Raw genomic sequence first — 27,803 nt, forward strand, 5'->3', positions numbered from 1 at the left:
TTCTTGTTTGTTTGTTTGTTTTATTAAGAAAGCATGCAAAAAAATTTTGTGAGGCCCAATTCTTCCCCCACCCCTTTCCAGCCCACATGGATGTATCATAAGTGTCATGAGGGAATCACCTAATCAGATACCTAAGGGTTAAAGGGAGCTAGCCAAAGAAGGGTGGATTTACCCCGGCTCCCTCCTCACGACTTTCCAGTCCCCTCTTCCATTTCTTTTTCTGCCCTGTGAGCTCCTGCTATCACACATCACTCAATACAATGACAACTATATTTCACATTCAGCAAACAGTCCTCTTCAGCACACGTTGGAGTTTGAACCAACAAAGGAGTACTATTTTCTCCATTTCTTCACCAGGGGCTGGGGAAGGTAGGGCGTGGGACTGAGGTACAGAAACTTGTCCTATGTATGCAATGGAACAGGGCTGAACCAGGAGCTGGGAACCCAGGAGAGCCAAATCCCTGCCATGATCCCAGTCCCTCTCCCTGGGACTGCCCAGAGCCTGAAGTTTGCCCATTTCCTGTAAGATGGTTTGCTTTCAGGCGGCACATTTGCATGGGCAAATAGAAATGCTGCATTTATCTAAAAGGGAAAGGGATTTACAGGGAGAGGCTGTCATCAGCAAAAGGCTTCCTCAGTGAGATCTGTGTGGGAGAAGCTGAGTACAAAAAAGGGTTAGCCCCCTTCCTCGGATCCCTGAATGGAGTTAAAAGCAGACACTATGCCCCACTTGTAGGAGAGGTTCTCCCTCCAGAATGAGAAACATTTCACCAGTTGCACTTTGATTTTACTGCCTTACCACACAATAGACTGATCCTTCACCCCATTTCCCTCTGAACAAATGCTTCTTCCCAAAAATGACTAGTTTTTCCTGTCCCTATTCCTCAATCTCATTTTTATTTCTATTGTGCAATAAGTATACCCAACTGAAGTCCTTTCTAAGAAAAAAGGGAAAAAGCAGAGTAGAAACAAATGACTTGGAAATCCTGAGAACAGGGAATGGAAATAGAAGGCCCCAGGGGAGTTTCAGGAAGTAGAAAAGGACCTTAGCCTATTTCCACCCATTTCTACTTCTTAAAAGTGAAAATACATGGGGTGGAGGTATAAGAAAACTTGTTTTTCTCTTTCAGGTTCAGAACTGAATACTCCACATAGACTTTTCACTGGACATAGAGAGAATACTATGCTAGTCAATATATATCGACTTCTAATTGTTAAGGGAGACAAGTTATCACTAAATCCTGTTCTCTTTTGCCATCTTCATTGTATTTCTCTCTTAAGCCTCCCTCATCTTCAAAAACCCAATGAGAAAACCTCCAACCCCAAGTAAGATAAAGACATGTACATTTGGTTCTGCAACAAAAATGCCCAGGAATTCCCCACATGTACTTCCAACTCAGCCCAAACCTTTGTCCCACTGATGCCATCTGTTTGATTCTGCTGCTACTCATAGTACTCAGGGGATTCTTTCCCTTCTGAGGTCAAAGGGATAAGTGGACAAAAGGGAAGATCAGTATGAAAAACTGGACAAAAATATTCAATTTGTTGGGTGGGAAATAGATGTATAAAGATGGCAATTTGCATATATAAATGAGATGTGGATTTAAAGAGTGATGGAGAAAAAGATAAATAGGAACTCTTTCCTAAAAATTGAGTTAAGGTTGATGACATTCCCTCCCCACAAAAGCAGGGGCTGGCTCCTTAGTTAAGATCGATCCCAATTCCAAGAGTCATGGGCTGGGGGCCACAATAGTGGTTGATTTCCACGGCAGTGCAATGCAATTCCACACATACTTATTGATCACCACCTCTCCACAGTCTCACAACACTATGGATTTCGCTTATCTAATCAAACCCCATTAATCTCCTGAGATCCTTCCTTCCTTACCAATCATCCCCTACCTGCCCTTTTCTTGCCCTGCTTCTTATTCTCCAGGGTTTTTAAGCCCTGGACTTAGTAAGCATCGGTGGGGGATGAGAAGGATTTCAGGATGGGGGAGGAAATAGCACCACCTTGGAGACTCCTTTGGGATCAATGATGCCGGCAGAGGCCTTCAGGCCTGCCTCCACTTACTCTCTCTGGCCCTGGACTGCGGTTAGATGGGGGCAGTAACAGATCCAGGGCAAACAGATGGGATCAGCACTGACTCTGCAAGATCTGGAGATCGGAGTCCCTGGTTATTACAGCCCCGCTGCCCAATCTGGGGATGGCAATGGTCCGTGGCACCAGGAGCCAGAGGCTGGGGCCAGCAAAGTAATCAATAATATTATTAGTAATAACAATAATATAATAATAACAATAATAATAAAAGAATGGGGAGAAAGACAGGGAAGGCAGGGTTATCTTCGGCAGCATCTTGCAGTGGCTTCTCTGGCAAAGAGAAAAAAAAAAAAGAAAAAGAGGAAATAGATATATATATCTCTATATATCTATGTACAGGCTGGGGGAAGGGGAACTGGACTGGGGTTATCTCTAGCTCCTTTCCCAGGATTCACCACCACAGGCCCTGGGTTCCTCAGTCTGTGATACACTAAGTGATCAAGTCCCAGTCGAAATCATCAGGAATCTCCTCGCTGGAACCAGGAGGTGGGACAGGTGGCCGGGGGACCAGATGATGTGCTGTCAGAAAGGAAAGGAAAAGGTTAAAGGGACTGGGAAGTCGTTGCTTCCCTCTAACACCACCAAATAAAAGGCTTTGTAACTAGTCCCAGTCTATTTATTATTTTGGAGAATTCTCTGGTGGCAAAATTCAAACAACTCAATTATCCACATGTAAATTAAGCACTATGTATATTAACCAGGGCAATAATTTCCCCTATTAACCAATTGGTTTTGAAGTAGCTGAAAGTAGTGCTGAGCTGACCAGGAGGAAAGATCAGACCTTAGCACAAAAGCACTGTCAATGGATACCAGCATTTGTTTCTGTCTATTCTCTGAACATAAACTAAAGCCTAACATAAATTGTTTTAGATAGTCTGTTACTTTCATATTATCCATTCTTTGTTTCTTTTTCATTTGTTAAAAAAAGAACTCTAAATAAATAATTTAAAACCATTCCTAGCATACAATTCTCTTTTGTAGGTAAATGATATCTCCTAAAAATACCTGGCTGGGATTCTCAGTTTCATACAAGCATATTACAAACCTCTCTTGCCCCACAGATGTGGAGTGCTGACAGGCTCTCTGAAGATGAAGACCCCAGCCAAAAATGAGATTTCCCCTTAGACCTGGTGATCAAGGGAGCCAATAGTGAGCGACTCACCTGGACGGCTATATCCTGGAGAGTCCTGGGTAGGGATTGGGTACATGGGTGATGGGCCAGAGTACAGGTGAGGTGCTTGTGGGTGTCCATAAGAGTTCACTGAAAGAGAAAAATAAGGTCATATTGAGATTCGGGGAGAGATACTGACCTCACTGTACTGATGCTGCCATAATAACTCCAAATGTCTCCCTTTCCTGAGTGAAAAATCACTTGTCAAACCTTTGCTGCACACTGGATACAAATATAAGAGAGAAATCACTCCCTGCCCTAAAGGAGTTTATATTCTAGGGGGGAAGAGGAGGGAAAGTTGCTTTCAGGGAATCAATATTAGAACACCAGTCACAGGGAAATGCTAAGGATAAAAGGCAAAAGAAAGATGTAGGACAGCATATAATCTCAAAAGGACTAATTTACTATGAGCAAGATTTCAGAGTCACTTCCCGGGTATGAAGATATCAAAAATGAAATGATAGAATTCCCTTCCCTGGAAACCTTTAAGAACAGAAAAGCCACCTGGCAGGCTTTGGGTACCATTTAGCCTAAAAACAGAAATGTGGGATGTCCCAGCTAGTCCAAGAATTCTATAGGAAATCAGGGCCAGGGAAAGGGTATTTTGATCCAAGGAATCACAGGGGTGGTGAACAACAGAGCTCTAAGGCTGCCAAATGACAAACTCTTTCCAGAAGCAATGGCAGAACTGGAAAGCAGGAGGAGGGGGTGGGACATGGGAACCAGTGGCAAGGCAGGCAAAGACCTTGGGTGAATTGGGGGGAGGGGGGAGAGGGGAGGAGGAGGCCTTCAGTATGGCATAAAGCCTCTCCAGAGACTGACCCAAGCAGCTTCTCCAGACGCCATTAATGCTCACTGATGGGAGAAGAATAAAAAAGGGACCTAAATTCTAGGATTACAGAGTATTAAAAACATTAGGAGACACAGGAATCATTTAGAACCCATTGCCTTGTTTCCTTCATTTAGGAGGCATGAATTCTTCCAGACAGTTGAGCCACTTAAACCCCTTTGGGAAAGGAGAATAGAAAATAGGTTGGGAAGACTAAAAAGTGGAAAAATGAGGGACGTGCCCTTAGTCACCTCCTCTTCTGCCCCAAATACTTGTTTTCTCCAAACCAGACTGAGGCCTCCAAGAGCAAAAGCTTGTGGGTTTACAGATGAAAAGGATCTCAGGGTCATGAATTTACAAGTAAAGTGAAACAAGGAGATGAAGTGATTTCCCAAGATCACACAAGTGATCATCCACAGAGCCAGGTTTTTTCTCACCAGACAAGCAGGAATTCTCTGCTAATATGCCTCTACCACATCTCTAGGGACACTGGGACATCAAGGTGCCTTCTCCCTCCTTTCACTGCTCCTGTCTATCCGTCCACGTCCCCACTCCCTCCCTAGTCCCCCACCTCTACGAGCCCTTGGGGCCCAGGTCTGCCTCTTACCTTGGTTTATCGTGGACTCCTGCTTGCCGCTGGTCAGGGCACAAGTGTCAGCAATTCTAGTGGAGGGTGGGGGCTGGTGGGGACCCCCTGGATGGGGCAGCTGACCAGTCTGGGTAAGGAATTGGTTGAGGGAGTCACAGAGATTGGCAATGTGATGCTGGTCCAAGCTCCAGTTTTTTCTTTCTGCCTGCCGGAGGCTTTCCATTAGTTCTGCAAAACAAGGAAGGTGTAGGATCTTCAAGGATAACCCCCTGCCTTACCTGCAAGCTCTCTCTCCGAGGACTCAGTACTTGTCCTAGGCTCTCCTCATGCTCAGGTACACATCCCTAATCATTACCTCTCATTGATTTTTCCTCTTTACACCATAGGTAAAATGCTAAATGTATGCACAATATTAACCATCAACATTATGAAAAAATTAGTTATGAGTAATAACGACACATTGCATTTACATTCATATTCGTGAACTCTCTCAATCCTTGCAAGGTGATATAAAATACCTACAATTATTTTAATCATATCTATGAGACAATGAGCCCAACCATAGCTCATAGCTCTGGGACTGGAAGCGACCTTAGAGACTACTTGGTCCAACCCCCTCCTTTTACAGATCAGAAAACAGAAGCCAGAGGACTTTAAGGGTCCTGTCCATGCTCATACTTCCAGACAGTCAGACATGAATCCAAGCCCGGGGCCCAGGCCCTCGGACTACTGCTCAGGAGTAATGTGTCCATTTCCACTATATCAAATCCCAGGGATGATGATAAATTGCTAGAATGTTAGAATAACTACAATCACTCTGCAGGCATTTATTAAGAGTTTACTATGTGTGCCATTAGTGGATCTGTATCCCAAAGAAATCATAAAGGAGGGAAAAGAACCCATATGTGCAACAATGTTTGTGTCAGCTCTTTCTTTGATAGCAAAGAACTGGAAAATGAGGGGATATCCATCAGTTGGCTGAACAAGCTGTTGTATATGAAGGTAATGAAATATTATCGTTCTATATAAAATGAACAACAACCTGATTATAGAATGGCTTGGAAAGATTTACATGAAAAGATGCTGAGGGAAACAAGCAGAACAAAGAATACATTGTACACAATAACAGCAAAAATGTGCAATGACCAACTATGAAAGGCTTGGTTCCTCTCAGCAATTCAGTGATTTAAAGCAATCCCAATAGACTTTGGACAGAAAATGCCATCTGCAGCCAGAAAAAAAAAATCTAAGGAGACTGAATATATATCAACACATGCTATGGTCATTTCTTTTTTGCATTTTTTATCTCTCCCCTGGTTTTTCTCTTTTGCTCTGATTTTTCTCTCCCAACATGATTCATAAAGCAATGTGCATTAAAAATAAATAGACTTTCAAAAAAAAAAGTCTACTGTGTGCCAGTCGCCATATCTGATGCTAAGATTACAAAGAAAAAAATGAAACATTATCTAATTTGAAGGACCTTAAATTCTACTAGGGTAGATTGTGTGTGTGTGTGTGTGCGCACGTGTGTGTGTGTGCGTGTGTGTGCGTGTGTGTGTTTGTGCACCCGTGCATGCATATGTACAAAACACAGGCAAAATGATACAAGCTTGTGTTTACTTTGTTTTAGGGGGTGTGGGAGGAGGGGGGTACTAGGAACCAGAGGAAAGACCTCATGTAGAAGGTGGGGCCTACATCTTGAAGGAGACCACTGATTCTAAGAGCGTAACCGCCCAGGACGGAGTTAATGAGGGCTTGAACTGGAGTGGTGTCTCTGATGAGAAAGATAAGGACATGAGCATCCGAGATGTGTGGAAGAAGAAATGGCAAGATTTGGAAGTGATGAGACATTCGGGACCCATGGTGAGGGACTGTGTTTTCAGACTGGGAGGAGCAGAAGGGTGGCGGTGCCTTCTCTCCTCCTGGGCACTAACCTGAAAAGTGGGACTGTTCGATGCTGGACCAGTTAAGCCGATTTACCATCTTGAAGCTTTCCTTCAGGGAGTCAATGTTGGAGCACCAGTCAGGGGGAAACGCTGGGGCAGAAGGAAGAACGGCAAAATTAGGCGAGGTCGGCTCTGGGGCAGCACTGGCGGTTACTTACAGTGTGGGTTATTAAGCACTGAGCCCGGCATCAGCAGGCTTCCCTAGGGCTGACCACGAGCTTACTCACCAAAGCCAGTGCTGTTGATGGAAGCTTGGGACTGGGCCTGCTGCGGGGGCGGCGGAGGCTGCTGGGGCGGGGGCGGGTGGTGCTGATGGGGGTGGTAGCCGACATGCTGCAGAGGAGGCGGGTGCATGGTCATCACCGAGGGATTCCCGTAGCCATCGGCCCCGGGCTGCTTCCCTCCGGCCGGGGGGCAGCCCTCCGGGCTGGGGGTGTGCAGCGAAGGGGTGCCCCCCACGGAGGAAGGGCCTTGTGCTGGTGGCTGCGGCTGAGGCTGCGGGGGCGGCTGCTGCTGCGGGGGCGGCTGCTGGTACATGTAGTAGTTGTGATTGGAAGGCTGCATGTCACCCAGGAGAGTAGAGAAACCTGCAGAGGAGGAAGGAGTAAGTGGCTTGGGCCCCTGGGGGGGGGGGCAGGAGACCCCACAGAAGCCCCAAAGTGGGGAGAGAAGCAGCTTATCATCTCCTGTGCATGAGGCAGGCTCAAGAGCCGGACCGAGGGCGGGGCCAGAGGGGCCAGTTAGTTTCCCAACAAAGGCCAGTTCAGTTCTACAAAGGGAGTGTCCACCCTGTGCCAGGTGCTTGTACTGCAGAGCCAAAGACAAAACAGTCCCTTCGTTAGGTTAGAAGCCTCCTTTCTTAAAAAAAGGAGAGGAATGTGACCAGAGGCAGTGGCAAAGTGCCCTGCGGGACCAAACCCCATCGCAGTGTCTGTGGAGGACAGCAGCCTAGATTCACACATAGGCCTGGGCTCGACAGCCCAAAAGGAATCGGTTTGGGGATCGATCAAGAAATGAACAAAAATCAGCATTAAGTTTTTCTATGCCATGCTTGGCCCCCCTCTCTCTTCATCACTGTCCCCCTTCCATCCCTGTGTCTCTGCCAACTGTCATGAGAGCAGTGCCACGAATACTCTTATAGAAAGATGCTAGGTAGAGAAGAGGAGCTGGGAATTATTTGTGGCAATCTGATCGAAATCAAATCAGAATCCTACAAGATCGTCCAATGAGCACTCTGGTCTATCTGACTCCACACATGGCTGTGCTATGTCTCTGTCTGTTACTCACTCTATATACATCAATCTCTACACAAAGAGAAATTAAAATTTCTCAAGCAGATGCCGTCATACCCACAGTCATGAAAACTCCTTAAGAAAGCCATCTGTAAGAGATGCCCCCATTTCCTCTCAACTCTCTACCATCACCTCCCCAACATCATTATTCAGCTAAAGCTGCCCTCTCCAAAGTTACCAATGGTCTCTTAACTGCTGGATCCAATGCCCTCCCCCAAGCCTCATCCTTGACCTCTGAATCCTCTGCCATTCTCCCTCTTCTCCCTAGATTTCTGCCCTGCTTCTCTTCTTGCCTATGCCCATATGAATCTCACCTGCTAGATTTTTATTCAGGGTACTGCAACTTCCCACCGGTGTCCCACAGGACTCTGTTCTGAGGCCTTTCTCTTCTCTCCCTATACAATTTCACTTCAGTTCCTACCGATTCAGTTGTCATCATTAGGCTGATGACTCTCAAATCTACTTATGCAGTCTTAAGCTCTCTGCCCTACTATTTCCAACTGTCTATCAAAACATCCAGAATCAGAGCCTTTTAGACATCTAAAACTCAACATTACCAAAACTGAACTCATTATCTTTTCTCCTAAACCATACCCCCTTCCCATCACCCCATTCCTGTTCAGGGTACCACAACCTTCCCAGTCCCCCAGACTCACCTCTCACTGCCTCTCGTCCACCATTCCCTATATCCAAGGCTTCCCAATTTCACTTTGCAACATCTCAGGTATATGTCCCCTTCTCTCTTGAAAGGCTGCCAGCACCTGGGGCAGGCCCTCTTCACCTCAAGGCAATCACCAAGTGATGCATCTACCTGCTACGAATCTCTCCATTCCACCACCAAAGTAATTATTCTGCAGCACCAGTCCAGTCAAGTCTCCCCACCCCTCCTCAATAAAGTATTATGATTCTCGCTTGTGGGCTCAAATAAATAATTCTCTGCCTGTGGTTCAGAGCTCGTTAGGACTTGGCCATTTCACACCAAACTTGTACTCTACAATACAGTCACAATGACCCCTCCTCACTGCTTCCCAAACAGACCATTCCATCTTTCCAGCTCCAGGCACTGTCTCCAGCAGTCCCGTACTCCTGCAATGGGATCTGTCTCCCTCTCTGCCTCTTTCCTTCCCTGATTAGCTCTAAGAACCAGCTTAAATCTTGCCTTCTACAGGAAGACTTTCACTATTCCTCTTAATCCTAGTGGCTTCCTTCTGTTGATTTATTACTGATTTATCTCGGATATAGCTTGTTTGTACATAGTTATTTGCACGTTCTCTCATCCATTGGATTGTGAGCTAGGGACTAGGGATATTTTGCCTTTCATCGTATCCCCAAGACTTTGCATAGTGCCTGGCATGTAAAATGCATGCTTATTATATTTTTATATTATTATATGTTATATTATTATATCCTTTATAATGCATGCTTATTAAATTTTATTAACTGAGTGACTTAATTTCACCTCCAAGTCCCTCCTACAAAAAGGAAATATACAGAGAAGTACACCTGAATCCAAAGATGCCTCAAAGCCCCTTTATTCAAAGTTAAACCATTATTTAAGAAGGATTCAAGAGTTTGGGGGGGAGAGGGGGAAATGATGCTGTACTATACCAGTGACAACACTGTCCTCTAGTGGCCATCTCCTAAATGACTGGCAGGAGACATCCTGTGACTGACCAGATTATGTTCCTCTCCATCTCAATGTTCGAGCACAATATCCTGATAGTAGTCAGTATTCATGTAATGAATAATCTCAGTCCTGGAAAACTGAAAAGGAAGTCTCTGTAGAGTGGTTTACTGCGAACTGGTCTAGCCACTCTGGAAAGCAATCTGGAACTCTGCCCAAAAAGTTATAAAATTAAAAAATGTATTCTTGGACCCAGTGATATCAAGATCAAAAAAAGAGGAAAAGAACCTGCCAAAATCCAAATATTTATAGCCACTTTTTTTAATAGTGATTTTTTAAAAATCCAGAAACTAAGGGAATAGGTTAGAGGATGACTGAACAAATTAAGGAAAATAAATGTAATGAAATAATAAACTAGCATAAGAAATGATGAAAAGAATGGTTTCAGAGAAATATGGAAAGACCTTCCAAGTCAATTCCAATAGACTTTGGATAGAAAAATGCCATCTGCATCCAGAAAAAGAACTATGGAGATTGAATGTAAATCAACATATGCTATATTTTCACTTCTTTTTTTTTACTGGGTTTTTTTTCTCTCCCATGGTTTTTCCCTTTTGTTCTGATTTTTCTCTCCCAAGATGATTCATTAAAATGTGTATTTAAAATAAATAAACAAAGTTTAAAAAAAAAGAAATACGGAAAGACTGGACTGATGCAGAGTGAAGTAAGCAGCATAATAAGAACAATTTATATACTAACATTCCTGTTCAGGGTACTATGAAATTAGTAGAGGTAGACTACAGATGTGGAATACTGTATACATTTCCAGACTTGGCAGCTGTTGGGCTTTGCTTAAATATTTGGATTTTGTTTTTTTACAAGAGATAGAGAAGAAAGGAAGGAAGAATAATTGTGTATTTTTTAATGTATATTTATGCTAAGTGTTAAGTGCCTGAGGCAGTCCTCCTGACTGCTGGGCCAGTGCTCTATCCACTGCACAATCTAGCTTTAAGATTGGGTGTTCCAGAGAAGGAACACTAGGAAGTGAATGTAAATTGTTAGCACTACTGTCTATCTACCCAGGTTACTTATACCTTCGGAATCCAATTCTTAACGTGCAACAAGAAAATTGGATTTACACACATATATTGTATCTAGGTTATACTGTAACACATGTAAAATGTATGGGATTGCCTGTCATCTAGGGGAGGGAGTAGAGGGAAGGAGAGGAAAATTTGGAAAAATGAATACAAGGGATAATGTTATAAAAAAAAAAATTACTCATGCATATATACTGTCAAAAAAAATTTTTTATAATTATAAAATTAATAAAAAAAAAAAAATATTGGGGTGTTTTTTAAAAGTCACCAATAAAGAGTTATTCATCCGAACTAAGCTAGAACCTTGTTCCAAACACCTTCGGCTTGTTTGGTCCCTCTGCTAAGTTTCAACCTGTTCCAAAAGCAAGGAAAAAGAGAACAGACATCCTCTCATCCCAAAGAGAGAATAGAACCCACGGCCCTCATTCCAAACCAATGACTTACCATGTGGGGAAGAGGAAGAGGATGATTTCTCTAGCATGGACTTGTACAGGTTTCGAAAGGACCAGCTCAGATCCTGAAAGTTTATCTCCGAGTAGGAAAATTTAAAGTCATGGCTGGTATTATACAAGGGAGGTGGCCCATCAGCCCCATCTCTTCCTGGACCACCAGCTGCAACTCCTGCACCATCCACGGGGCCCGAACCCTGCAACCAGAGGGAGTAGCCTAGCTGAAAAACCCTTCTCAGTCAGTTACCTGAGAGAGCCTACCTGTGCTCCTTTTTCTTTATTTCTGAATCATTCTGCCTGCTTTCTGTCCCCCTGCTCCCAACCTCCTTCCTCGACCTCTCCCACCCACCTGATTGAAGCCGGTAATGGGGGTGGTGTTCGGCAGCGACATCTGAGTATTTCCTTCAGGAGACAAGGCAGCTTCTCCACTCCCTGGGACACCTCCTCGGGGGCTCTTACTTGCTTCCTGTTCTGGGGAGTCCTGGGACAGCTGTGTGTTGGTAGGAATGAATAAGAAGATGGAAAATTCTCTAAAAAGGGCAGAAAAACCATGTCCCCGGTGCCCCTGGTTTCACTGCCTCTGTCCAACTTAGGTTAAAAAAATGAGAAATGGTTGAAGAGACTGGGTTGGAGCTTACCTCATCATCTGGAGGGTGTCGCCTCTTACGGGAGATGTCAGGACAGGTGTCAATTGTCCAGTAAGAGCCCTGAAAGCATATTCCATACAAAAGATCAAAAGTTAGCCAGCAGATTCGTTTGAAGGAGGAGGGAAGGACAGGCTTCCAATGTGTGTTACCAATGGCGAGTAAGGGAGCCAAAGGAAGGTTCAAGTCATCTCTCCAAGATATGTTCAATGTTAAGGAGAAGAATTTGAACAAAGAATATTAAGTATGTCGAATATGCAGGATGCCGTACTCCAGGGGTCCAATTTATAAACTCACTCTGGCTAGGAAAAGTACTAGGGGTAGAATAAGTTGGAAATGGTACAAAAGGTTCAAAAGCTTTTACCTAATTCTTCTCCCTGTGTGATCTCAGGAAAATTCCTACTTTTCTCTGGGGCCTCAAGAATTCCTATTTATAAAATGAGCAAAATAAGGTACTCTTTCTTCTATAAAACTAAGTTATCACTTCAGATGGTTTTCACAATTGAATCACAGAATTATTGACCTTAAAGGGCTCTAAATGTCAAGACTACAGGAAAAACAGAAGTTAAATCAGTCTAAACAGGGAGTACCTATGTTAACATAGTTCTTTTTTTTCTTTTTTTTTTTTATCAAAGCTTTTTCTTTTCAAAACATATGCATGATATTGGATTTAACATATATTTTACCATGTTTAACATATATTGAATTATTTCCCATCTAGGGGAAGGGTAGGGGGAAGGGGAGGAAAATTGGAACACAAGGTTTGCAAGTATCAATATTGAAAAATTACCCATGCATGTTTTTTTAATTGTTAAAGCTTTTTCAAAACATATGCATGGATAATTTTTCAACACTGACCTTTGCAAAATCTTGTGCTCCAAATTTCTTCCCTCACCCATTCCCCTAGGTGGCAAGTAATCCAATATATGACATGGTTCTTAAAGAGCTCTAGACATGGACTCCACAGCCTCCTTCCTTAATCACCAATTCTAGAGGGACTTCTTAAGTTCAACCATTCCCATATTGAGAAAAATAAAGGTGCTAGTCTGATTTATATTATTTTCTTTTGTGGGGCATTAAAATAAATTGTTTAATATTTAACATGTATTGGTCAACCTGCCATCTGGGGGGGGTTGGGGAGGAAGGAGGGGTAAAATTAGAACAAAAGGTTTGGCAATTGTCAATGCTGTAAAATTACCCATGCATATATCTGGTAAATAAAAACTATTTTAAAAATAAATAAATAAATAAATATTAAAAAATAAATTGTTTAATAAGTTGTTTAGTAACAACTCACCTTCCCAGGGTCATCCCGCGGTCTGGGCACCTTTCGGAAACATTTATTGAGAGAAAGATTGTGACGAATTGAGTTCTAGAGCAGAGAGAGAAAAATTGGGATTCAGAGGTTGCATGAGGCAGGAGATTGTTTCTTAAGACCCAAGGGGATGGGCTAAGGGGACCAAGCACAGAATAAAGCAGCATAAAGTCAGTTTTAAAAACGTTTTAAGAATAATAATCCTGAAAATTGCTTAACTGTCCTTATTTATTACAAAGAAGGACTTGACTGGAAAGATGGGAAAGTCAGAGGAAAGTGATGTTAAAAAAAAAGGAGAGAGAAATCAACAAAACTACATGGATAAATGAATGCATGACAGCAGAACTTAAATTAATGAATGCACCAAGTCATCTTGTCTCTAGACTTTTGATGAGGAGGAAGACCCTCCTGGTATTTGGAGAGAAGAGATGGACTGCATCTTCAGAAGGAAGAGACTGTCAGACATGATTACTGGGTTGGTTTGGTTTGGTTAACTGTTCTAATTTGTAATAAGAGAGTGTTCCATGAGATGAAATACTGGGAAATTAATAGCTATGTTTAAAAAGAATCAATAAAGACTTTTAAAGCAAAGACAGAAGTCAAGAGATTAGGTAGGATTTTTACTTAGGTTATTAAAAGTTACCTGCCACATGGCAGCAGCAACTGCACTGGGAAAACTCCTGCTAGAGTTAAATTTATGACAAGAAGGGCTTCTATAGGAAATATGGCCAAATACTTTTGAAAAGTGTTTCAGCAATGAAGAATTAAGAGGAAAATAAGACCCTACCCACTTTGTCCTCTCAAAAATAAGCAGCACAAATAAAAGGATGCTTAGATAATGAATTCAAAACCTGGCCTCTAGAGTTTATCCAAAGAAAAAGAAGGTCCATATCTCATTTTTGGCGTTTATTTCAGAATACAACTGCTAACCACACGATAAAGAAACGAGCCACCTAAACAAGGTGGCTGCCCTAACCAGCACTAAAGCCCACCAGCTTCCATGTATTACCGGGGGTGCTGTTAAATGTTTAAAACCAGCTTTCTGAAACTGCATTATTAACACTTCTTTCATCATTTGCCTAAGTCTCAACAAACCATTAAGTCAAACCCTGATCCACAGTATTTGCAAATTTCCAAGGTATAAATGCTCACATGAAAATGTTAACAAAAATGGGCTCTAACACATCCCTATATATACTATCCAGAAAAACCCTGATGTTTACACCAGGCTGAAGAACATTCAAGAAATCTAAAGAGAAAGTGCAATAAGTGAATTCTTTTACCGTAGGACTGCATAAGAAATCAAATAGAAGCTGATATGCAATAGGAGACAAGGTTACCAATAAAGCCAGTTTCAAGAGCTATTCTGGACAATCAGAAATAGGCTCAGGACCAAAGTTCGGAATGGAGACTCTCCTAAGAAAGTCCCCTTGTAGGGAATGCTAGAAGCTGGAATTTTGGAAAAGTATCAGACATGCAACAGTACTCAGAGGAAGACACCTTAAGACTGTATCCTGTGAAGCAAAAAGCCCTGCAGACGTGCACCTCAAAAATCCAGGGGAACCTAAACCAGGAGGTAAGGTCAGTATGGGAGGGGGAAAAAAGAAAAGCTAGGCCATCAAGCTCCAAGTCATGAACTAAAGCTGGAAAGATAAATAAATCAGAGAAAATATTAACCAACATTAAAAGTATTACATATCTTAAGATTACCCAAAAGAAGAAAAAAAGTGACTCTAACAATTGCAATCAGTAATTCTGAGTGGAAAAAAATGGATTTTTCACATGAATACTTAGAAGAAAATTAAGTAAGAATATTTTTTAATGAAATAAAAACTCTTATAGAAGACATTGGAAAATAGTTTAGAAAGGAAAATAATAAACCTAAGCCAAGTAATGAACTCCCTGAAAACTAGAATAAAAAAAAAAGAAATGAATTGTTTGAAGAATGCTGCCCATTTCTTGAAAAAGAAGTGATGAATTATATATGTCAAATAGACATTTATTTGGGCATGACCAATGTAGGAACTTCTTTTGTTTGACCATAAGTATTTATTACATGGGATTTTTTTTTCTAGTACTAGTGGAAAGGAAGGGAATGGAGGGGAAGAAAAAAAATAGATGTTAATTGAAAAAATAAAAAAAAAAAAGAAATCAATGAATCCATGAGATGGCGAAAAATAATCAAATATAATCAAAAAATTGGGAAAAAAGATATATCCCAAAAAAGGACATCAATAATAGGTCAGGAAAAGATTTATATTCTCTGAAAAACATGATTTTAAAAAAAGATTGGACACTATAGTTCAGAAAATCTTAAGTAAAAATTGTCCAGATCTAATAGAATCCAAGGGCAAAGTAAAGATAGAATGAAGCCACAAACAAGTCCCAGGAATGTCGTGGCCTGATTCCAGAGCTCCCCAGGCTAAAGAATAAATATGGCAAATACCCAGAAATAGTACAATATAAGGAACCAGAGTAAGGATCACATAAGAGCTAGCAGCTTCTACTATAAACATCAGGAGATACTGGAATATGATATTCTAAAAGGCAAGAGAGATAGGCTTACAACCAAGAATAACTGACCCTAAAAAGCTGAGAATAATCCTACAGGATTAAAAAAAAAAAATTGGATCTTTAATGTAATGGAGGATTTTTAAGTATTCCTCATGAAAAATGAGCAGAGTTGAATAGGAATTGTAAAATATCAGTAAAAGTCCAGACAAATTTCAAAAAGCAAATTTATTAGCATAATTATAAGGAGCTATATGATGAAATAGTGCTGATATTAATAAGAAGGTGCAGAAATATATTCCTTCATAACTTACATCTCTTCAAAGGGCATGATGAGAAGTTAAATTTTTAAAAATCATAAAAGTGAATTGAATCTTATCTGAATGTTTAAAATAGGGAAAGAGAAGTTAGGATAAAAGGAATACCATAGTATAGAAAGAAGGAAGAATAGAGTGAAATTTACTAATTTTCATAATTGAAGAGCATACAAATATAAAGGAAGGGGCAGGGAAGACTAGACATAAGCTGGCCCTCACTTTTATATAAAAGAAACAAAAAAGGGTTGAACACACACAAGTATATCAAATTCAGTAGGGAAAAAATTCAGGATGTGTGTGTGTGTCAGGGGGTGGAAGAATCTTAAGAAGGGAGATAATATCAAGGAGTTAACAGCAATAAGCAATTCCCTGATCCTGAAGTGGAGAGTAAAAGGAGGAAAAAAAGAAAAATATATTACATCTTAGATAACTGGATAATAGGTGAATAAATCATGATATATGAACGTAAGGGGATATCATCAACCAGTAAAAAATGATACTGGAGCCAATTTCAGAGTATGAACTTATGCACTGAGTGAATTGAATAAAACTAAAAGGACAATTTATTTAAGAACCACAACATTTTTAAGGGGAAAAAAATTGAAAAACCTAAAAACTATGATCACTGTGATGATGACTAAGCATATCTCTAGAGGAATGATGTTATTCACTTCCAGAGAAATGAAGATGTAGAAAGAGACATTTTTGGACATGAACACTGTGGATTTGGTTTACTTAATTTTCTTATTTGTTACAAGGTTTTTTTCCTTGCCTCATATCTTTCTCTTGGATCACTGAAACAAATTTTAAAATGCACAGAAGAAAATCCAAAAGGAAGCACAGAGAATCAAGATAGTTTTTTAAAAAAAACATATGGAATTATTATTTACTTTTTTAGAAGCAAGAAGCATGAAATGGAAATCAATAGTTTCATAGAGAATCCTTTTTGTGTTCTGTTGTGTGAATGAAAATGCTCTTTTTTGGTGCCTAAGTTCAAAACAAACAACTCTATCCTTCCTTCATTAAAAATCTAAGCTTCTTCAGGGCAGAGACTGAGTTTCAGTTTTTCTTTCTATCTCCAGTGCTTTATACTTAGTAGTTGCTTAATAAAAATCTTTTGAAAGTAAAAAGTAAAGGAACTACATACATTTATTCAATTCCTGTTCAGCAACTCACAAGTTAGTTATTTTTTCAAAAGATTAGTATTAAACAGGATTTTCTCCTCGCCAAAAGAGGTAGGCCATGCTTCCTCACTTCTAACTCAACAACTCATCCAGTTTTAACCTGCTTGAAAAACAATCTGATACAGTTGGGGGTAGTTTCCATCAGTTTTCTCTGACTGACATATTTCTCAAGATATGCTTATCAATTGGCAAATATAATACGACTAGAGATGGTCAATACTGAAGTGACTATAGAAAGATAGGCACACAGATGCACTGTTGACAGAGCTATAAACTGATCCAACCGTTCTGGAAAGCAATTTGGAATTTGGTAAAATTTTGATTAAAATATCCATAACTTCTGACCCAAAGATCCCAAGGTAATCAATGATAAAAAACAAAAAACAAACAAAAAAACAAAAAATAATAAAAAACCCAGACATACTCCAAAATATTTAGAGGGACTTTTTATAGCAGCAAAAAAACCAGGAAATCAACTAGATGTCTTGAAACAAACTTGAGATAGAGGAGAAAAAAAAGCTATGGCTCACAAAAATAATGGAACATTATGTATTATAAAAAATAATCAATATTACAGAGTGGAGCAAAGTCAGTCACATGAACTAATAGGAAGTGACATAAGGAGGAGCCATAAAACAAGATACACAACAACTCCAATGAAGTAAATGGAAATGACAATCACAATAAAACAATCAAAACGGAATCTGGTGAAATGATAAGCTTAGCTCCAATAAACAGGAGAAGGTACCTCCCTGCTTCTGCACAGAAGTGAGGAGCCGCAAAGCAGAGGGCACGTCCATAATGTCAAACTTGATGCACTGTTTCGTTTTGCCGGACTTCCCCCTCTTCTTTTTTATGTTTTATTATAAGGGAGGGTTCAAGGGGGATATAACGGGAAGCACCCGTGACATCACCCGAGAAGGTATGGGTAAAAAGGCATTTTTAAAAGACAGGCTGGCTTGTGCACTGCCGCAAGTGTGGTGGTATCACCGTCCTGGGGCAAGGAAAGATGGAAAAAGGACTATCTGGGGACAGGCACCTGAGACAGTTGGGAAAGTGGTACTAGCGGGAGGCTGTGTGTAGAGTGCTAATGGAGGAAACGGTGGGGCGGCCATGATGGAGACACCGAGAGTTAAGAGAGATGACCAGAGACACTTTAAAGTCCCCACACCTCCCCGGGCTAGAATGGGAGGATCCGAGCTGCATTGGGGGGAGGGGAGGGGGCGGCCAGCGCAGGGGCAGGCCTACCTTCCAGCCAATGCCAGCGTTCTTGTAGTACGGGAAGTTGTCACAGATCCAGCGGTAAATCTCACTGAGGGTCATCTTCTTGTCCGGGGAGGAGTTGATGGCATAGGTAATAAGCGTGGCGTAGCTGTACCGGGGCTTGCCGTCCTGGTGCACCGCGGCTTCGTCCTTGCTCAAGGTGGCGTTGGGATCCGTGGGCGAGCCCGGGGGGCACTTGCGGCTGCCCCCCGGGGGCCCGGCTTGCGAGGCGCCCCCCAGCTTCTCGATGGTAGCCCGAAGGGTCAGCTGGGGAAGCCAGTCTATGGAGGTGAGGCTGCTCTCCAGGTCCGAAGCCATGGCGCTGCCCCGCTCTGCAGAGGACGGGGAAGAGGAGGGGATGACTGAGTGCTCACAGCCTATATAGTATCAGGTACGCACAGGTACTCAAATATTCGTTAAATATGACTATAACTCGTACATTCTAATCCCAGTCTCTCAAAGGTGTCCCCCTGCTGCTGTTTCCTTAAACTATGCTTCTGTGGGCAACTCCTAACATCCCATTCCCAATCTCCTTTATCTGAATACAATCTGAAGGTTCATTCTCCCATCCGGAAACAAGGTAAAGGGGACTCTTCCCTAAACAAGACTCTAAACTCTTCTCCAGACTGAGGACAGACCGCTACCCAGTGCCTGCCTCAATGTTCCACACCGCTGCTCCTTAAACTCCGGGGTCTCCCTTACACTCTTAAAAATCACCGAGGATCCCAAAAAGTTTTTATGTGGGTCCATGTTGGAAACTAAAACTGATGAATTTTTTAAGTGTTTATATATTAATTTATCCAAAACAATAATAAAACTATTACTAATATAAATAACATTTTATGTAAAAAAAAAATACACATAGCGTTTTCCAAAATTAAAAAAAAAATCTGTGAAAAAAAGTGAAATTGTTTTACATATTCTGGTAAATCTCTTTAATCTGTAGCTTAAAAGAAGACAAGATGAGTTCTATCTTCCGGACTCAGCCTGTTTTGGGTTGATATACCAAGAAAATCTTGGAAGGAGGGAATATTTCAGTACGCACATAATTTCTTAGTTTATATAAAAATAGCTTTAATCTGGCTAATCCCCTGTAAGAGTAGAGACCATCCTTTTATGCTCTATAATACAGCAAGATTTAAAACCTGTGTATGGAGAGCTAACAGTGAGGGAAAGCTAACTGGGCCGTCAGAATCCTTGGGTTTAGGAAGGTTTTACAAATGAGGAAGCCCAGCCCCGGAGAGAATCAGTGCCCCGCCCATACGGTGAACTGCAAAGCTGGGGCTCCCATTACAGATGTGTTACGCTCCGTGTCAGTTACGCTTGCTCCCTGACTCAGCCCGGGCACACACGCAGAGCGGGGTCCCTGGGTCACACCGAGGTACACCAGCCCCGTCACCTGTCCAGCCGCGCTCTGGAGTACAGAGACTCCGTGGCCGCGCCGTGTGTGCACACAGGGAACGTCCTACACCCCGACCAGCACCGGACACTGGGCCCAAGCACGCGCGGGCGCGCACAGCGCCCCAGGGGCTCCTCACAGTCACCGCGTGAGAAAGCACCAGAAAGCAATGCCAGGGAAAGGTAACCAGACCGGGGTGCGCGACCGCCCCCCACACCTCCAGCGTTTCCCCAGAACAAGCACGCCCACACGCACACACATGCGCACGCACAAGGAAGGAGCCGCGGGAGGCGCCTCCCACCGCCGAGCCGGGAGACACCCAGCTGCGTGTGCGCCGGTAACAATCAGACAGGCGGCTAAAAATAGCCGCGGAGGAGCCGAACTCCTCCTCTAGCTGCCTCGGCCTTTCCCTCCCGGCCAGGCACGCACCCTGCTTAAGCCCCCTGCGCACTCCCGCCACTGCCAGGCCGCCCATGCCCGGGTGTGCGAACCCTCCCGCCACCCACACAGCCGGGCTCTCTCTGGAGGGCAGGGAGGAGGCTGCTGGAGCCTCGGCGATGGAAAATTAGGAAAGAAGGGCGACACCTGTGGAGTGCTATCTGGCCGGGGCTGGCAGAAATCCCCCGGGGGCGCTCCCTTCGGGGTGCGGAGGGCCTCCATCCCCCTCGAGACTGCCGCCGAACAGGTTCGTGCCTGCTCAGTTCTCCCTGGTACAGCCGCTTCCCCGGGCACTGCCGGAGCCTGTCACTCCTCGGGAAGAACCGGGGTCCAGATACACATATTCCCCGCAGGCCGCGGTTAACGATTCCAACCTTTCTCCAAGCCGACGCTGCCCAGAAACACAATTCTTCATCTCTAACCAGTGCCCCCGTGCTCCTCCGGGCCCAGGATCGCCATAAAGTCTCGCCCTTTTCCACTAAGGGTGTATCCCACCTGAGCTGCTTGTGCATGTACACACACGCCCCCGTCCTGACATCCACACGAATAAACACACCCATGCAGCACAGAGAAAGCCCGGCTCAGGGGAGTCGAGGGAAACACCTTAACGCCTTAGGGGTCCGAGCTGCAACCCAAGAGTGGTGCCCTATTTATAAATAGTACCAGGAAGAGATTTCTCCTCCATCCCGGGCTCCCGGACCTGACCTACCCCACAGCAATGTCGCCCAGGGAGAAAGCTGCCACGTCTAGGAGGGAACCGTCCCAGCCTGAGCTAAAGCAAGACCTCTCTGGCTGGCCAAAGCAAAACGGAGGGGCGCAGGGGAACACAGAGCTAACTCCGTTCTTCCGAGGGCCGGCACCCCAGCTTCTTCTGACTGAGAGCCACAGGACGGCGCGTTTGCCACCAAAATGTATTCCCGAGTTCTGTGGAAGAGCTTGAGGAAACAGCGGGCGGAAAGCCCTGGGGAAAGACATCAAAAGCCTGTCCTATGCTTGAGCAAAAACATGAGGGTGAATGCAAAATGTGGCGGAACTTTTCCTTCAGAATGCACTGAGGTCCCTGAGGTCCCCTGGAGGAAGAGCTTCTCCTGTGGGCTGCTTCGGGCCTGTCCCCAGAACCATGCCCCCTGGAGCTGCAGCTAGCCACAGCTCTGGGACCCTCTATCCCCATTCTTCTCTAATTCATCATATTCTCCTTATCCCCTTATACTTACCATAAAAGTGATTCCCAGATGACCAATTTAATAATACCAACATCAAGCAATGACAACATGTAGACTAAAATGCTGCTCAAACTAATTTCTAATTCAAAATACAATTTCTGGTGCTGTAGTATTGATCAATCAACAGAATGTCCTGTAGCCCTTTGCTTTGTGTCTCCCTAATAAGGGAGTGACTCCCAAATATGTCCCCTCAGTTCTATTCCCAATTCCCTAAATATACCTAAGAACCCTCCTGATCCAGAACATCGATGACCTCTTCACTAAAAAGAGGCCAGCTATATAATCGATGAAAATTCCTTCCTCTCCCAATGAAATAAGTAATTAAGCCTTACTATGCTCACATCTAGCATTTGCTTCATGCTCCCCAAAATAATGGCATAAAGCTAATCATCAGGTTATTACTAGAATAAAAAAATACAAGATACTTCCATTCCCAACACTATTAGTCCAGACCTTTCTTGGGAGGAAGGAGGGTATTATGTTGCAGCAGATCATAAGCATGATAACATCCCATACTCTTTGGGCTGCAAGACCAAGAAGAAAATAAGAATAATATATAAGAAGTAATACTTATCAAGAACTGGGAAAAGGGACGGCCCCTCTACCTAGCTCTGACAGAGAAGTGATGGACATGAGATGCAAAATGAGATAGACATTTGTGGAACATGGCCATTAGAGGAATAGGTTTTACTTGACTATGCCTATTTGTTACATAGGTTACATTTGGTTTCTCTATATTTATATGCTTTCTGAGATTGATGTATAGGGGACGGTAGAGAAGTGATTTTCCACTTTCATAAATATTAGATAGATTGCTAAAAAGATAAATATTTAGCCCAACACGTTGACTTATAATTACTACATGTATTTTAAAACATGTATTTTATTTTTTTTAATTAATTTTTAAAGCGACAGGTTTCTCTTTATTTATATGCTTTCTGAGAGTGATGTATAGGGGATGGTAGAGAAGTGATTTTCCCTTTTCATAAATACTAGCTAGATTGCTAAAAAGATAAACATTTAGCCCAACATATTGACTTATAATTACTACATGTATTTTAAAACATGTATTTTTTTAAATTAATTTTTAAAGCAACAGGTTTCTCTATATTTATATGCTTTCTGAGAGTGATGTGTAGGGGATGGTAGGGAAGTGATTTTCCCCTTTCATAAATACTAGAAAGATTGCTAAATAGACAAACATTTAGTCCAACATATTGACTTATAATTACTATGAAAGTTTTGCTGCCTGGACCTATAAGTTCAACATGTAGGAAGTTCCAGGTATAGAAATCCAATGCGGATAAACTGTTTGATCAATTGCAGTCTTATTATTACCTGAGATATTGACAGGTAAAGCGATCTGTGGCAGTTATTCAACCAGAACATAGCAGAGGCCTTCCAGCCTCCAAGGCCAATTTTCTCTCACTTAGCATATAGTAAGAGCTTAATAAATGCTTGTTCCCTGCCCCTCTGCCCCCTTCCACCACTCTGGGCTGCCTTATAACTATATTCTCCTCTGATTTCACCAGTGTAGGAAGTGAGCTCCCAGAGAGTTAATTCTCCCACCTACCCATACAGATCAGCCCCTTCTTACCAAAGACATTCTTAGATTAAGTGACTTGCTCAGGGTCATGGCGTCTGTCACAGGGGGCCCTTCCAGAATCATATTCAGCCTCAACACCACCTCCCTAATAAAATAACCATTCCTAATTACTCACATTTCTATACCTCTTTAAGGTCTCTAAGTTGGTTCCTGCTTGCACTCTGCGAGTTTATTATCCTGAAGAAATAGAGACTCAGGAGGAACTTGCTCAGCTTTTTAAGAGTCAGAGCTGGGATTCAGACTCCAGCCTCAACACTAAATGTTCTTCACACTACACCTGGGCTGCCCCTCATACACACACACACACACACACACACACACACACACACACACACACACACACACACACACACACATATATAGACATATATATATATAGATAGATAGGCAGATGTTGTCAGAGGTAACTGGTTGGGCACAGCATAGAGCAATGGGGCTGGAATCTGGAAATACTGTGTTTAAATCTGGCCTCAGATACTTACTAACTGTGTGACCCCAGGCTCTCTTTACCTCAGTTTCCTCAACTGTAAAATGGAAATAATAACAGACAGTAGGTACTAAATAAATACTTATGACCTCCCTTCCTTTTTCCTCTCCCTTGTTATAAGTTCATAGACATCGAGTTGGAAGACCAACTAAACTAAACTCCCTCCTCCCCCCTCCCCATCCTTATTTTACAGATGAGGTACTGAGTCCTGGACAGGTGAAGTGATTTGCTTGAGGTCACACACAGGTAGTGACCATAAGGTGCACAATTGAACCCAGCTCTAACTCCAGAGTTACAAAACCTTTCCACTGTACCAAGATAGAAACTGAATGTGTCATATAAGCTCCTAGAGCACAGTATTCTTTCACTCAATCTGGGATAACTTCTTTGGGAGACCAGGGATATTTCTATTGGGAGACCAGATCATGGGGTCAACCTATTGACAGCACCAATTTGGAAAGGAAGAATAGAAGGAATGAGAGAAGGAAGAAGAAAGGAAGGAAGGGAGAAAGGAAGTGGGGGGAGAAAATAGGGACATAAAACTTGCTGGAGTCAGCTTGGTTGTCAAGCCATGAGGATTCATGCTAGTTTTCTTTCAGAGATAGAATCACTCTAGATTTGACAGGTCTAGGAGCTTATTTAAGGATAAGCATTCTCTTGACTGTCCAGATGTTGAGAATTGTAGGAACTCATGAACTTGAGCAAAGTTCAGAATTTCCATTTACTACTGCCAGTCAGTTTTCTCATCTGTAAAATGAGGGGGTTGCATTAAATCAATCTTTACATCTATGGTCCTTTACCAAACTCATCATTCCACTCGACACCACTTAGGGGTCAGATAGAAAGGCAGCATTTTAAGTTGGACTGTGACACAACACAGCCCCATGGGGCGCTGGAATAATTTGTATTCCTGACCAGATGGTCAGGCACTTTGGGAGAAGAGAGAAGGTGTCAGAATAAAGCTGGATCTGGCCAGAATGAAACATTCTTGGGGTGAAGGCTCAAATATCTCTGGGTGACCTCTAAACTCAGAGCCCTTTCTCCTATCACTCCTCAAGTTCCAGAGGTATTGAATCCAACCTGGGTTACTCTGCTATTTTATTATTGCTCTACAACTGTTCAAGAATGCCAGGCTGCAAAAAGCATTCCCCATCCCCACCTTACTCTGCATCTGTCTACATCTCAGCAGGATTCATAGGTCTATCCCATATATAAATCCCACTAGAAACAAGATTTGAGGTAACCTGGTATTTGCAGCTCTGTGTTCAATACACCCAGGCAGATATGTTCCAAACATAGATATGTGGAGACATACACTTGAATTATCATTCAGTCATATAATGTACTAATATATACATCCTATGGAAGCTTCCTCAGGACTATTCCACATTATCCCATTCTCCCCTGGGGAAGATCCTGACCCTTGGCTTAAAGAGGCTCTAAGCCATCAGACCTGATCCTGTCTCTCCCTCCACATACGTGCTATAGAATGCTCTTCTGACTGAAGAAGCAATTTCAGGTGTTTAGAGAGCCCACATTGAGGTTGGATTAGAGGTAGAAAAGCAGAAGGAAAAAGTAAGAACTCAATCATAGTTACATTTCCACACCCAGCTATGCTGCAGGATAGGTAGGAATGGATAAAGTAGAGGGCAAAGGCTAGAATACTTGAGAAAAAGATAAGGTGCCAGACAGGCCTGGAGTTATCCCGCTAACTTAGTGATGCTGAGGACAACATTTAAAAAATAAAATAAAATATAAAAGGAGAGAAAATAACATCTCTTGAAGGGATAGTTTTGCGGGAGACAGTGTAAGGGTCAACAGAAGAGGGTCCCCAACTTCCTGCAATTTTGCAGCAATGTTTTTTCTCCTCTGACTCCTCTGAACATTCTAAGGACCTGTATACCAGATAGTAAATAATCACTCCTGGGCCAGGAATGAGAAACTATTTGAGGCTTTTCTGAAAGTGAACCTTAATCTAAGACATTTCGCAGAGGTCATGATCTTGATGGAGAGATTCTTTTGAGAGGACTTAGTGCTGACTATACATATCCCTTTCCGGTTAAATCATACTCTCACCTGAAGTACAGTCATACAAGAACTGAAGCCCTGAGGCACAGTGGTGTAGGTCCTTTTTTTTAGGGAGGGACTTCAGTGCAGGAGCTTTGGCTCTTCTGTACCCTTAGCAGTTCTCCCATACTTCTTTTGATGTATGGAGAGCCCTCCAGCTTTGTGTTTTTGAACAACTCACATAATCTGTCCTGTCCTGATTCCTCATCTGCAAAATCAGGGGATTGGACTAAATGATCTCTAATATCCCAACTCCAATAGTTTCTGTGGAGGAAAATGACCCATTTAGTGATGGAGACGCAGAGGAGGAAGGTTTTCCATGACACTGCTTCTACTCTCATAGCCACAGAGATGGGACTCCTGGACAATGTCAAATATTAAAGCAACCAGGCAACGTAGTATGGTGCAAAAATGCCTGGATTTGAAGTCAGAAGATCTGGGTAAACATCCCAACTCTACCATTTAACACCTGTGAGATCCCTAGCAAATCCCTTCACTCATTGGACTTCTGCTTCCTCATTTGTAAAATGAAAGGGTTGAGTAATATGATCTCTGAGGGTCTCTCTGTTAGTTCTACCCCCATATCCTATGAATCTATGACACAATATAAAATCTCCAAAAACACAGGGGACTAGAGGGAAAGTTACAACTTCAAGTGACCACGAGCCTTCCAAGCTACTCTCCAGGTCTATGATCTAGACAACAGGAAGCAGTCATAGAGTTCTAGGATCTATCCAAGGGGGGGCCAGCTCTGGGCCTGTCAGGCCTAGCACAGAGCCCAGCCCTTGGAAGGCACTTAAGAAGCACTTGTCAAATGAAAGCCAAATGCAGAGTTATACTGGCATGGCAGCAAGGTGGGTTAAGGTGATATATCCACCTGTCTGTACAAAGCTCAGAAAGAACTCCAATGCCTCCCAACGCCTTACTTCTCAGAATGCTTGGGAATGAGGAGGGAATTCCACCTCTCCCGGAACTCTAAGGAACCCATTTCCCGGAGCCTTGGCCGTAGGATCTACACTCCCTAAGCTTCTGAAGCTCCACCTCCCAGGATCCATTTGTCATCTCCAGTGTCTCCAAGTATGCATTTCTCTGCAACTCCCAGGCCCAGAAAGATCTGCTTCCTGGATGTCAACACCAGATTCTGGACCTCCACCCTCCTGATGCACATAAAAGCAGTCAGAGGACGAAAGGGGAAGGTAGACGAGGACCCCAGACAAACATGTCTCACCTGTCTCAGAGGTTCTCCAGGCAAAGGATGGGAACCACCTGGCACTGGAGCCCGGGGCAGAAGGGGGATCTCTCCTTACGGGCAGGCCAAGGACCCCATCCTCTGCAGTTCTTCGTGGGCTCTGCCGACTTCCCCAAGCCGGGGTGGGGAGGCGAGTGCCCCGAGAAGGAGGAGCAGCAGGAGGAGGAGAAGGAGGTCCTACCTGTGGGAGATGGCAGATCCCCCACGCCTTGGCAGTAGTCCTGGGGAGAAGGGGAGGAGCCTCACCCAACCTGGGGTTGTCTCCTCCCCTTTGGGAGAGTCCCCCTCCCCTCAAAACGGGCTCCTTCAGGGGTGAGGGACTTCTTCCGTGGGCTGGAGAATCAAAGGGAGAGGCGCTGCCCTGTTCCACTTTCTAGGTCCTAAGAAGCAGCCCGCGGAGTTGGGGCGGGGATGTTGTCGCCCTTTCTTGAGTCTGGGGGGGACTCTGAATCCCCCCCTCCCCGCTGTGTCCTCCGAGCCTCTGGATCCTGGCACTCTTCTCTACTCTCGCCAAAGGAGAGCGGGCACGGGAGGGAGGGCGCAGGGCGCCTTTCTCCGGTCCCCCTTTACCCACAAAGTCTGGAACTAAGAAGTGAGTGTGTCTACGCAGGAGGCTGGAAAGGAGGGTGTCCCCGCTTCCCGAGGAAGAACGCGCTCCCCCGGGGCACGGTCCTCGGTCTGGGGATCTCGGATCCAGCGGAGGCCGGCCGGGAGCCCCGGGTGCGGCGTCTGGCCGCTCTTCGTGCTCCGCGAAGGCTGCCGGGCTGGCCGGCCAGGGAGGCCGCGGCTCCGAACTCAGGCTCGGGGTTGACGCGGGGGAGTAGCGGCAGCAGCCCCGCCACCTCGTCCCCCGGGGCCCGCGGGACTGCTCTCGCCGCCACCCCGGACGCCACGCTATCCGGACTCCGCGCAAGCGGGGGAGCTGGAGACCATACGTGCGGTCCCCGGGCTCGGCTCGGGCTCCGGCTGCGCTCCGCTGCAGGCCCCGGCTCCTCCCCG

The 27,803-nt window shown here is 43.7% G+C and overlaps 1 protein-coding gene across 1 annotated transcript; it reads right to left on the minus strand.

The window, feature by feature from the left end:
* Window positions 1-27,803, minus strand: FOXJ2 (forkhead box J2). Its single transcript, XM_074268974.1, has 11 exons — window positions 26,784-27,803; window positions 18,321-18,667; window positions 13,043-13,117; window positions 11,740-11,808; window positions 11,451-11,591; window positions 11,097-11,298; window positions 6,864-7,223; window positions 6,625-6,726; window positions 4,709-4,918; window positions 3,264-3,362; window positions 1-2,620 (listed from the first exon to the last, which is right to left on the minus strand). The coding sequence occupies exons 2-11, from the start codon at window positions 18,651-18,653 to the stop codon at window positions 2,532-2,534; spliced, it is 1,680 nt and encodes a 559-aa protein (XP_074125075.1). The 5' UTR covers window positions 18,654-18,667; window positions 26,784-27,803; the 3' UTR covers window positions 1-2,531.

Source organism: Sminthopsis crassicaudata, chromosome 5 (genome assembly GCF_048593235.1).
Source record: "Sminthopsis crassicaudata isolate SCR6 chromosome 5, ASM4859323v1, whole genome shotgun sequence".
Classification (NCBI taxonomy): Eukaryota; Metazoa; Chordata; class Mammalia; order Dasyuromorphia; family Dasyuridae; genus Sminthopsis; species Sminthopsis crassicaudata.

Coding starts and splice junctions, on each gene's coding strand:
- FOXJ2 (XM_074268974.1), bottom strand. CDS start 18,653: ATGGCTTCGGACCTGGAGAGCAGCCTCACCTCCATAGACTGGCTTCCC. Junction 13,118..18,320: donor ACGCTGGCATTGGCTGGAAG/GTAGGCCTGCCC, acceptor TCTCTGCTCTAG/AACTCAATTCGTCACAATCT. Junction 11,809..13,042: donor CGCGGGATGACCCTGGGAAG/GTGAGTTGTTAC, acceptor ATATGCTTTCAG/GGCTCTTACTGGACAATTGA.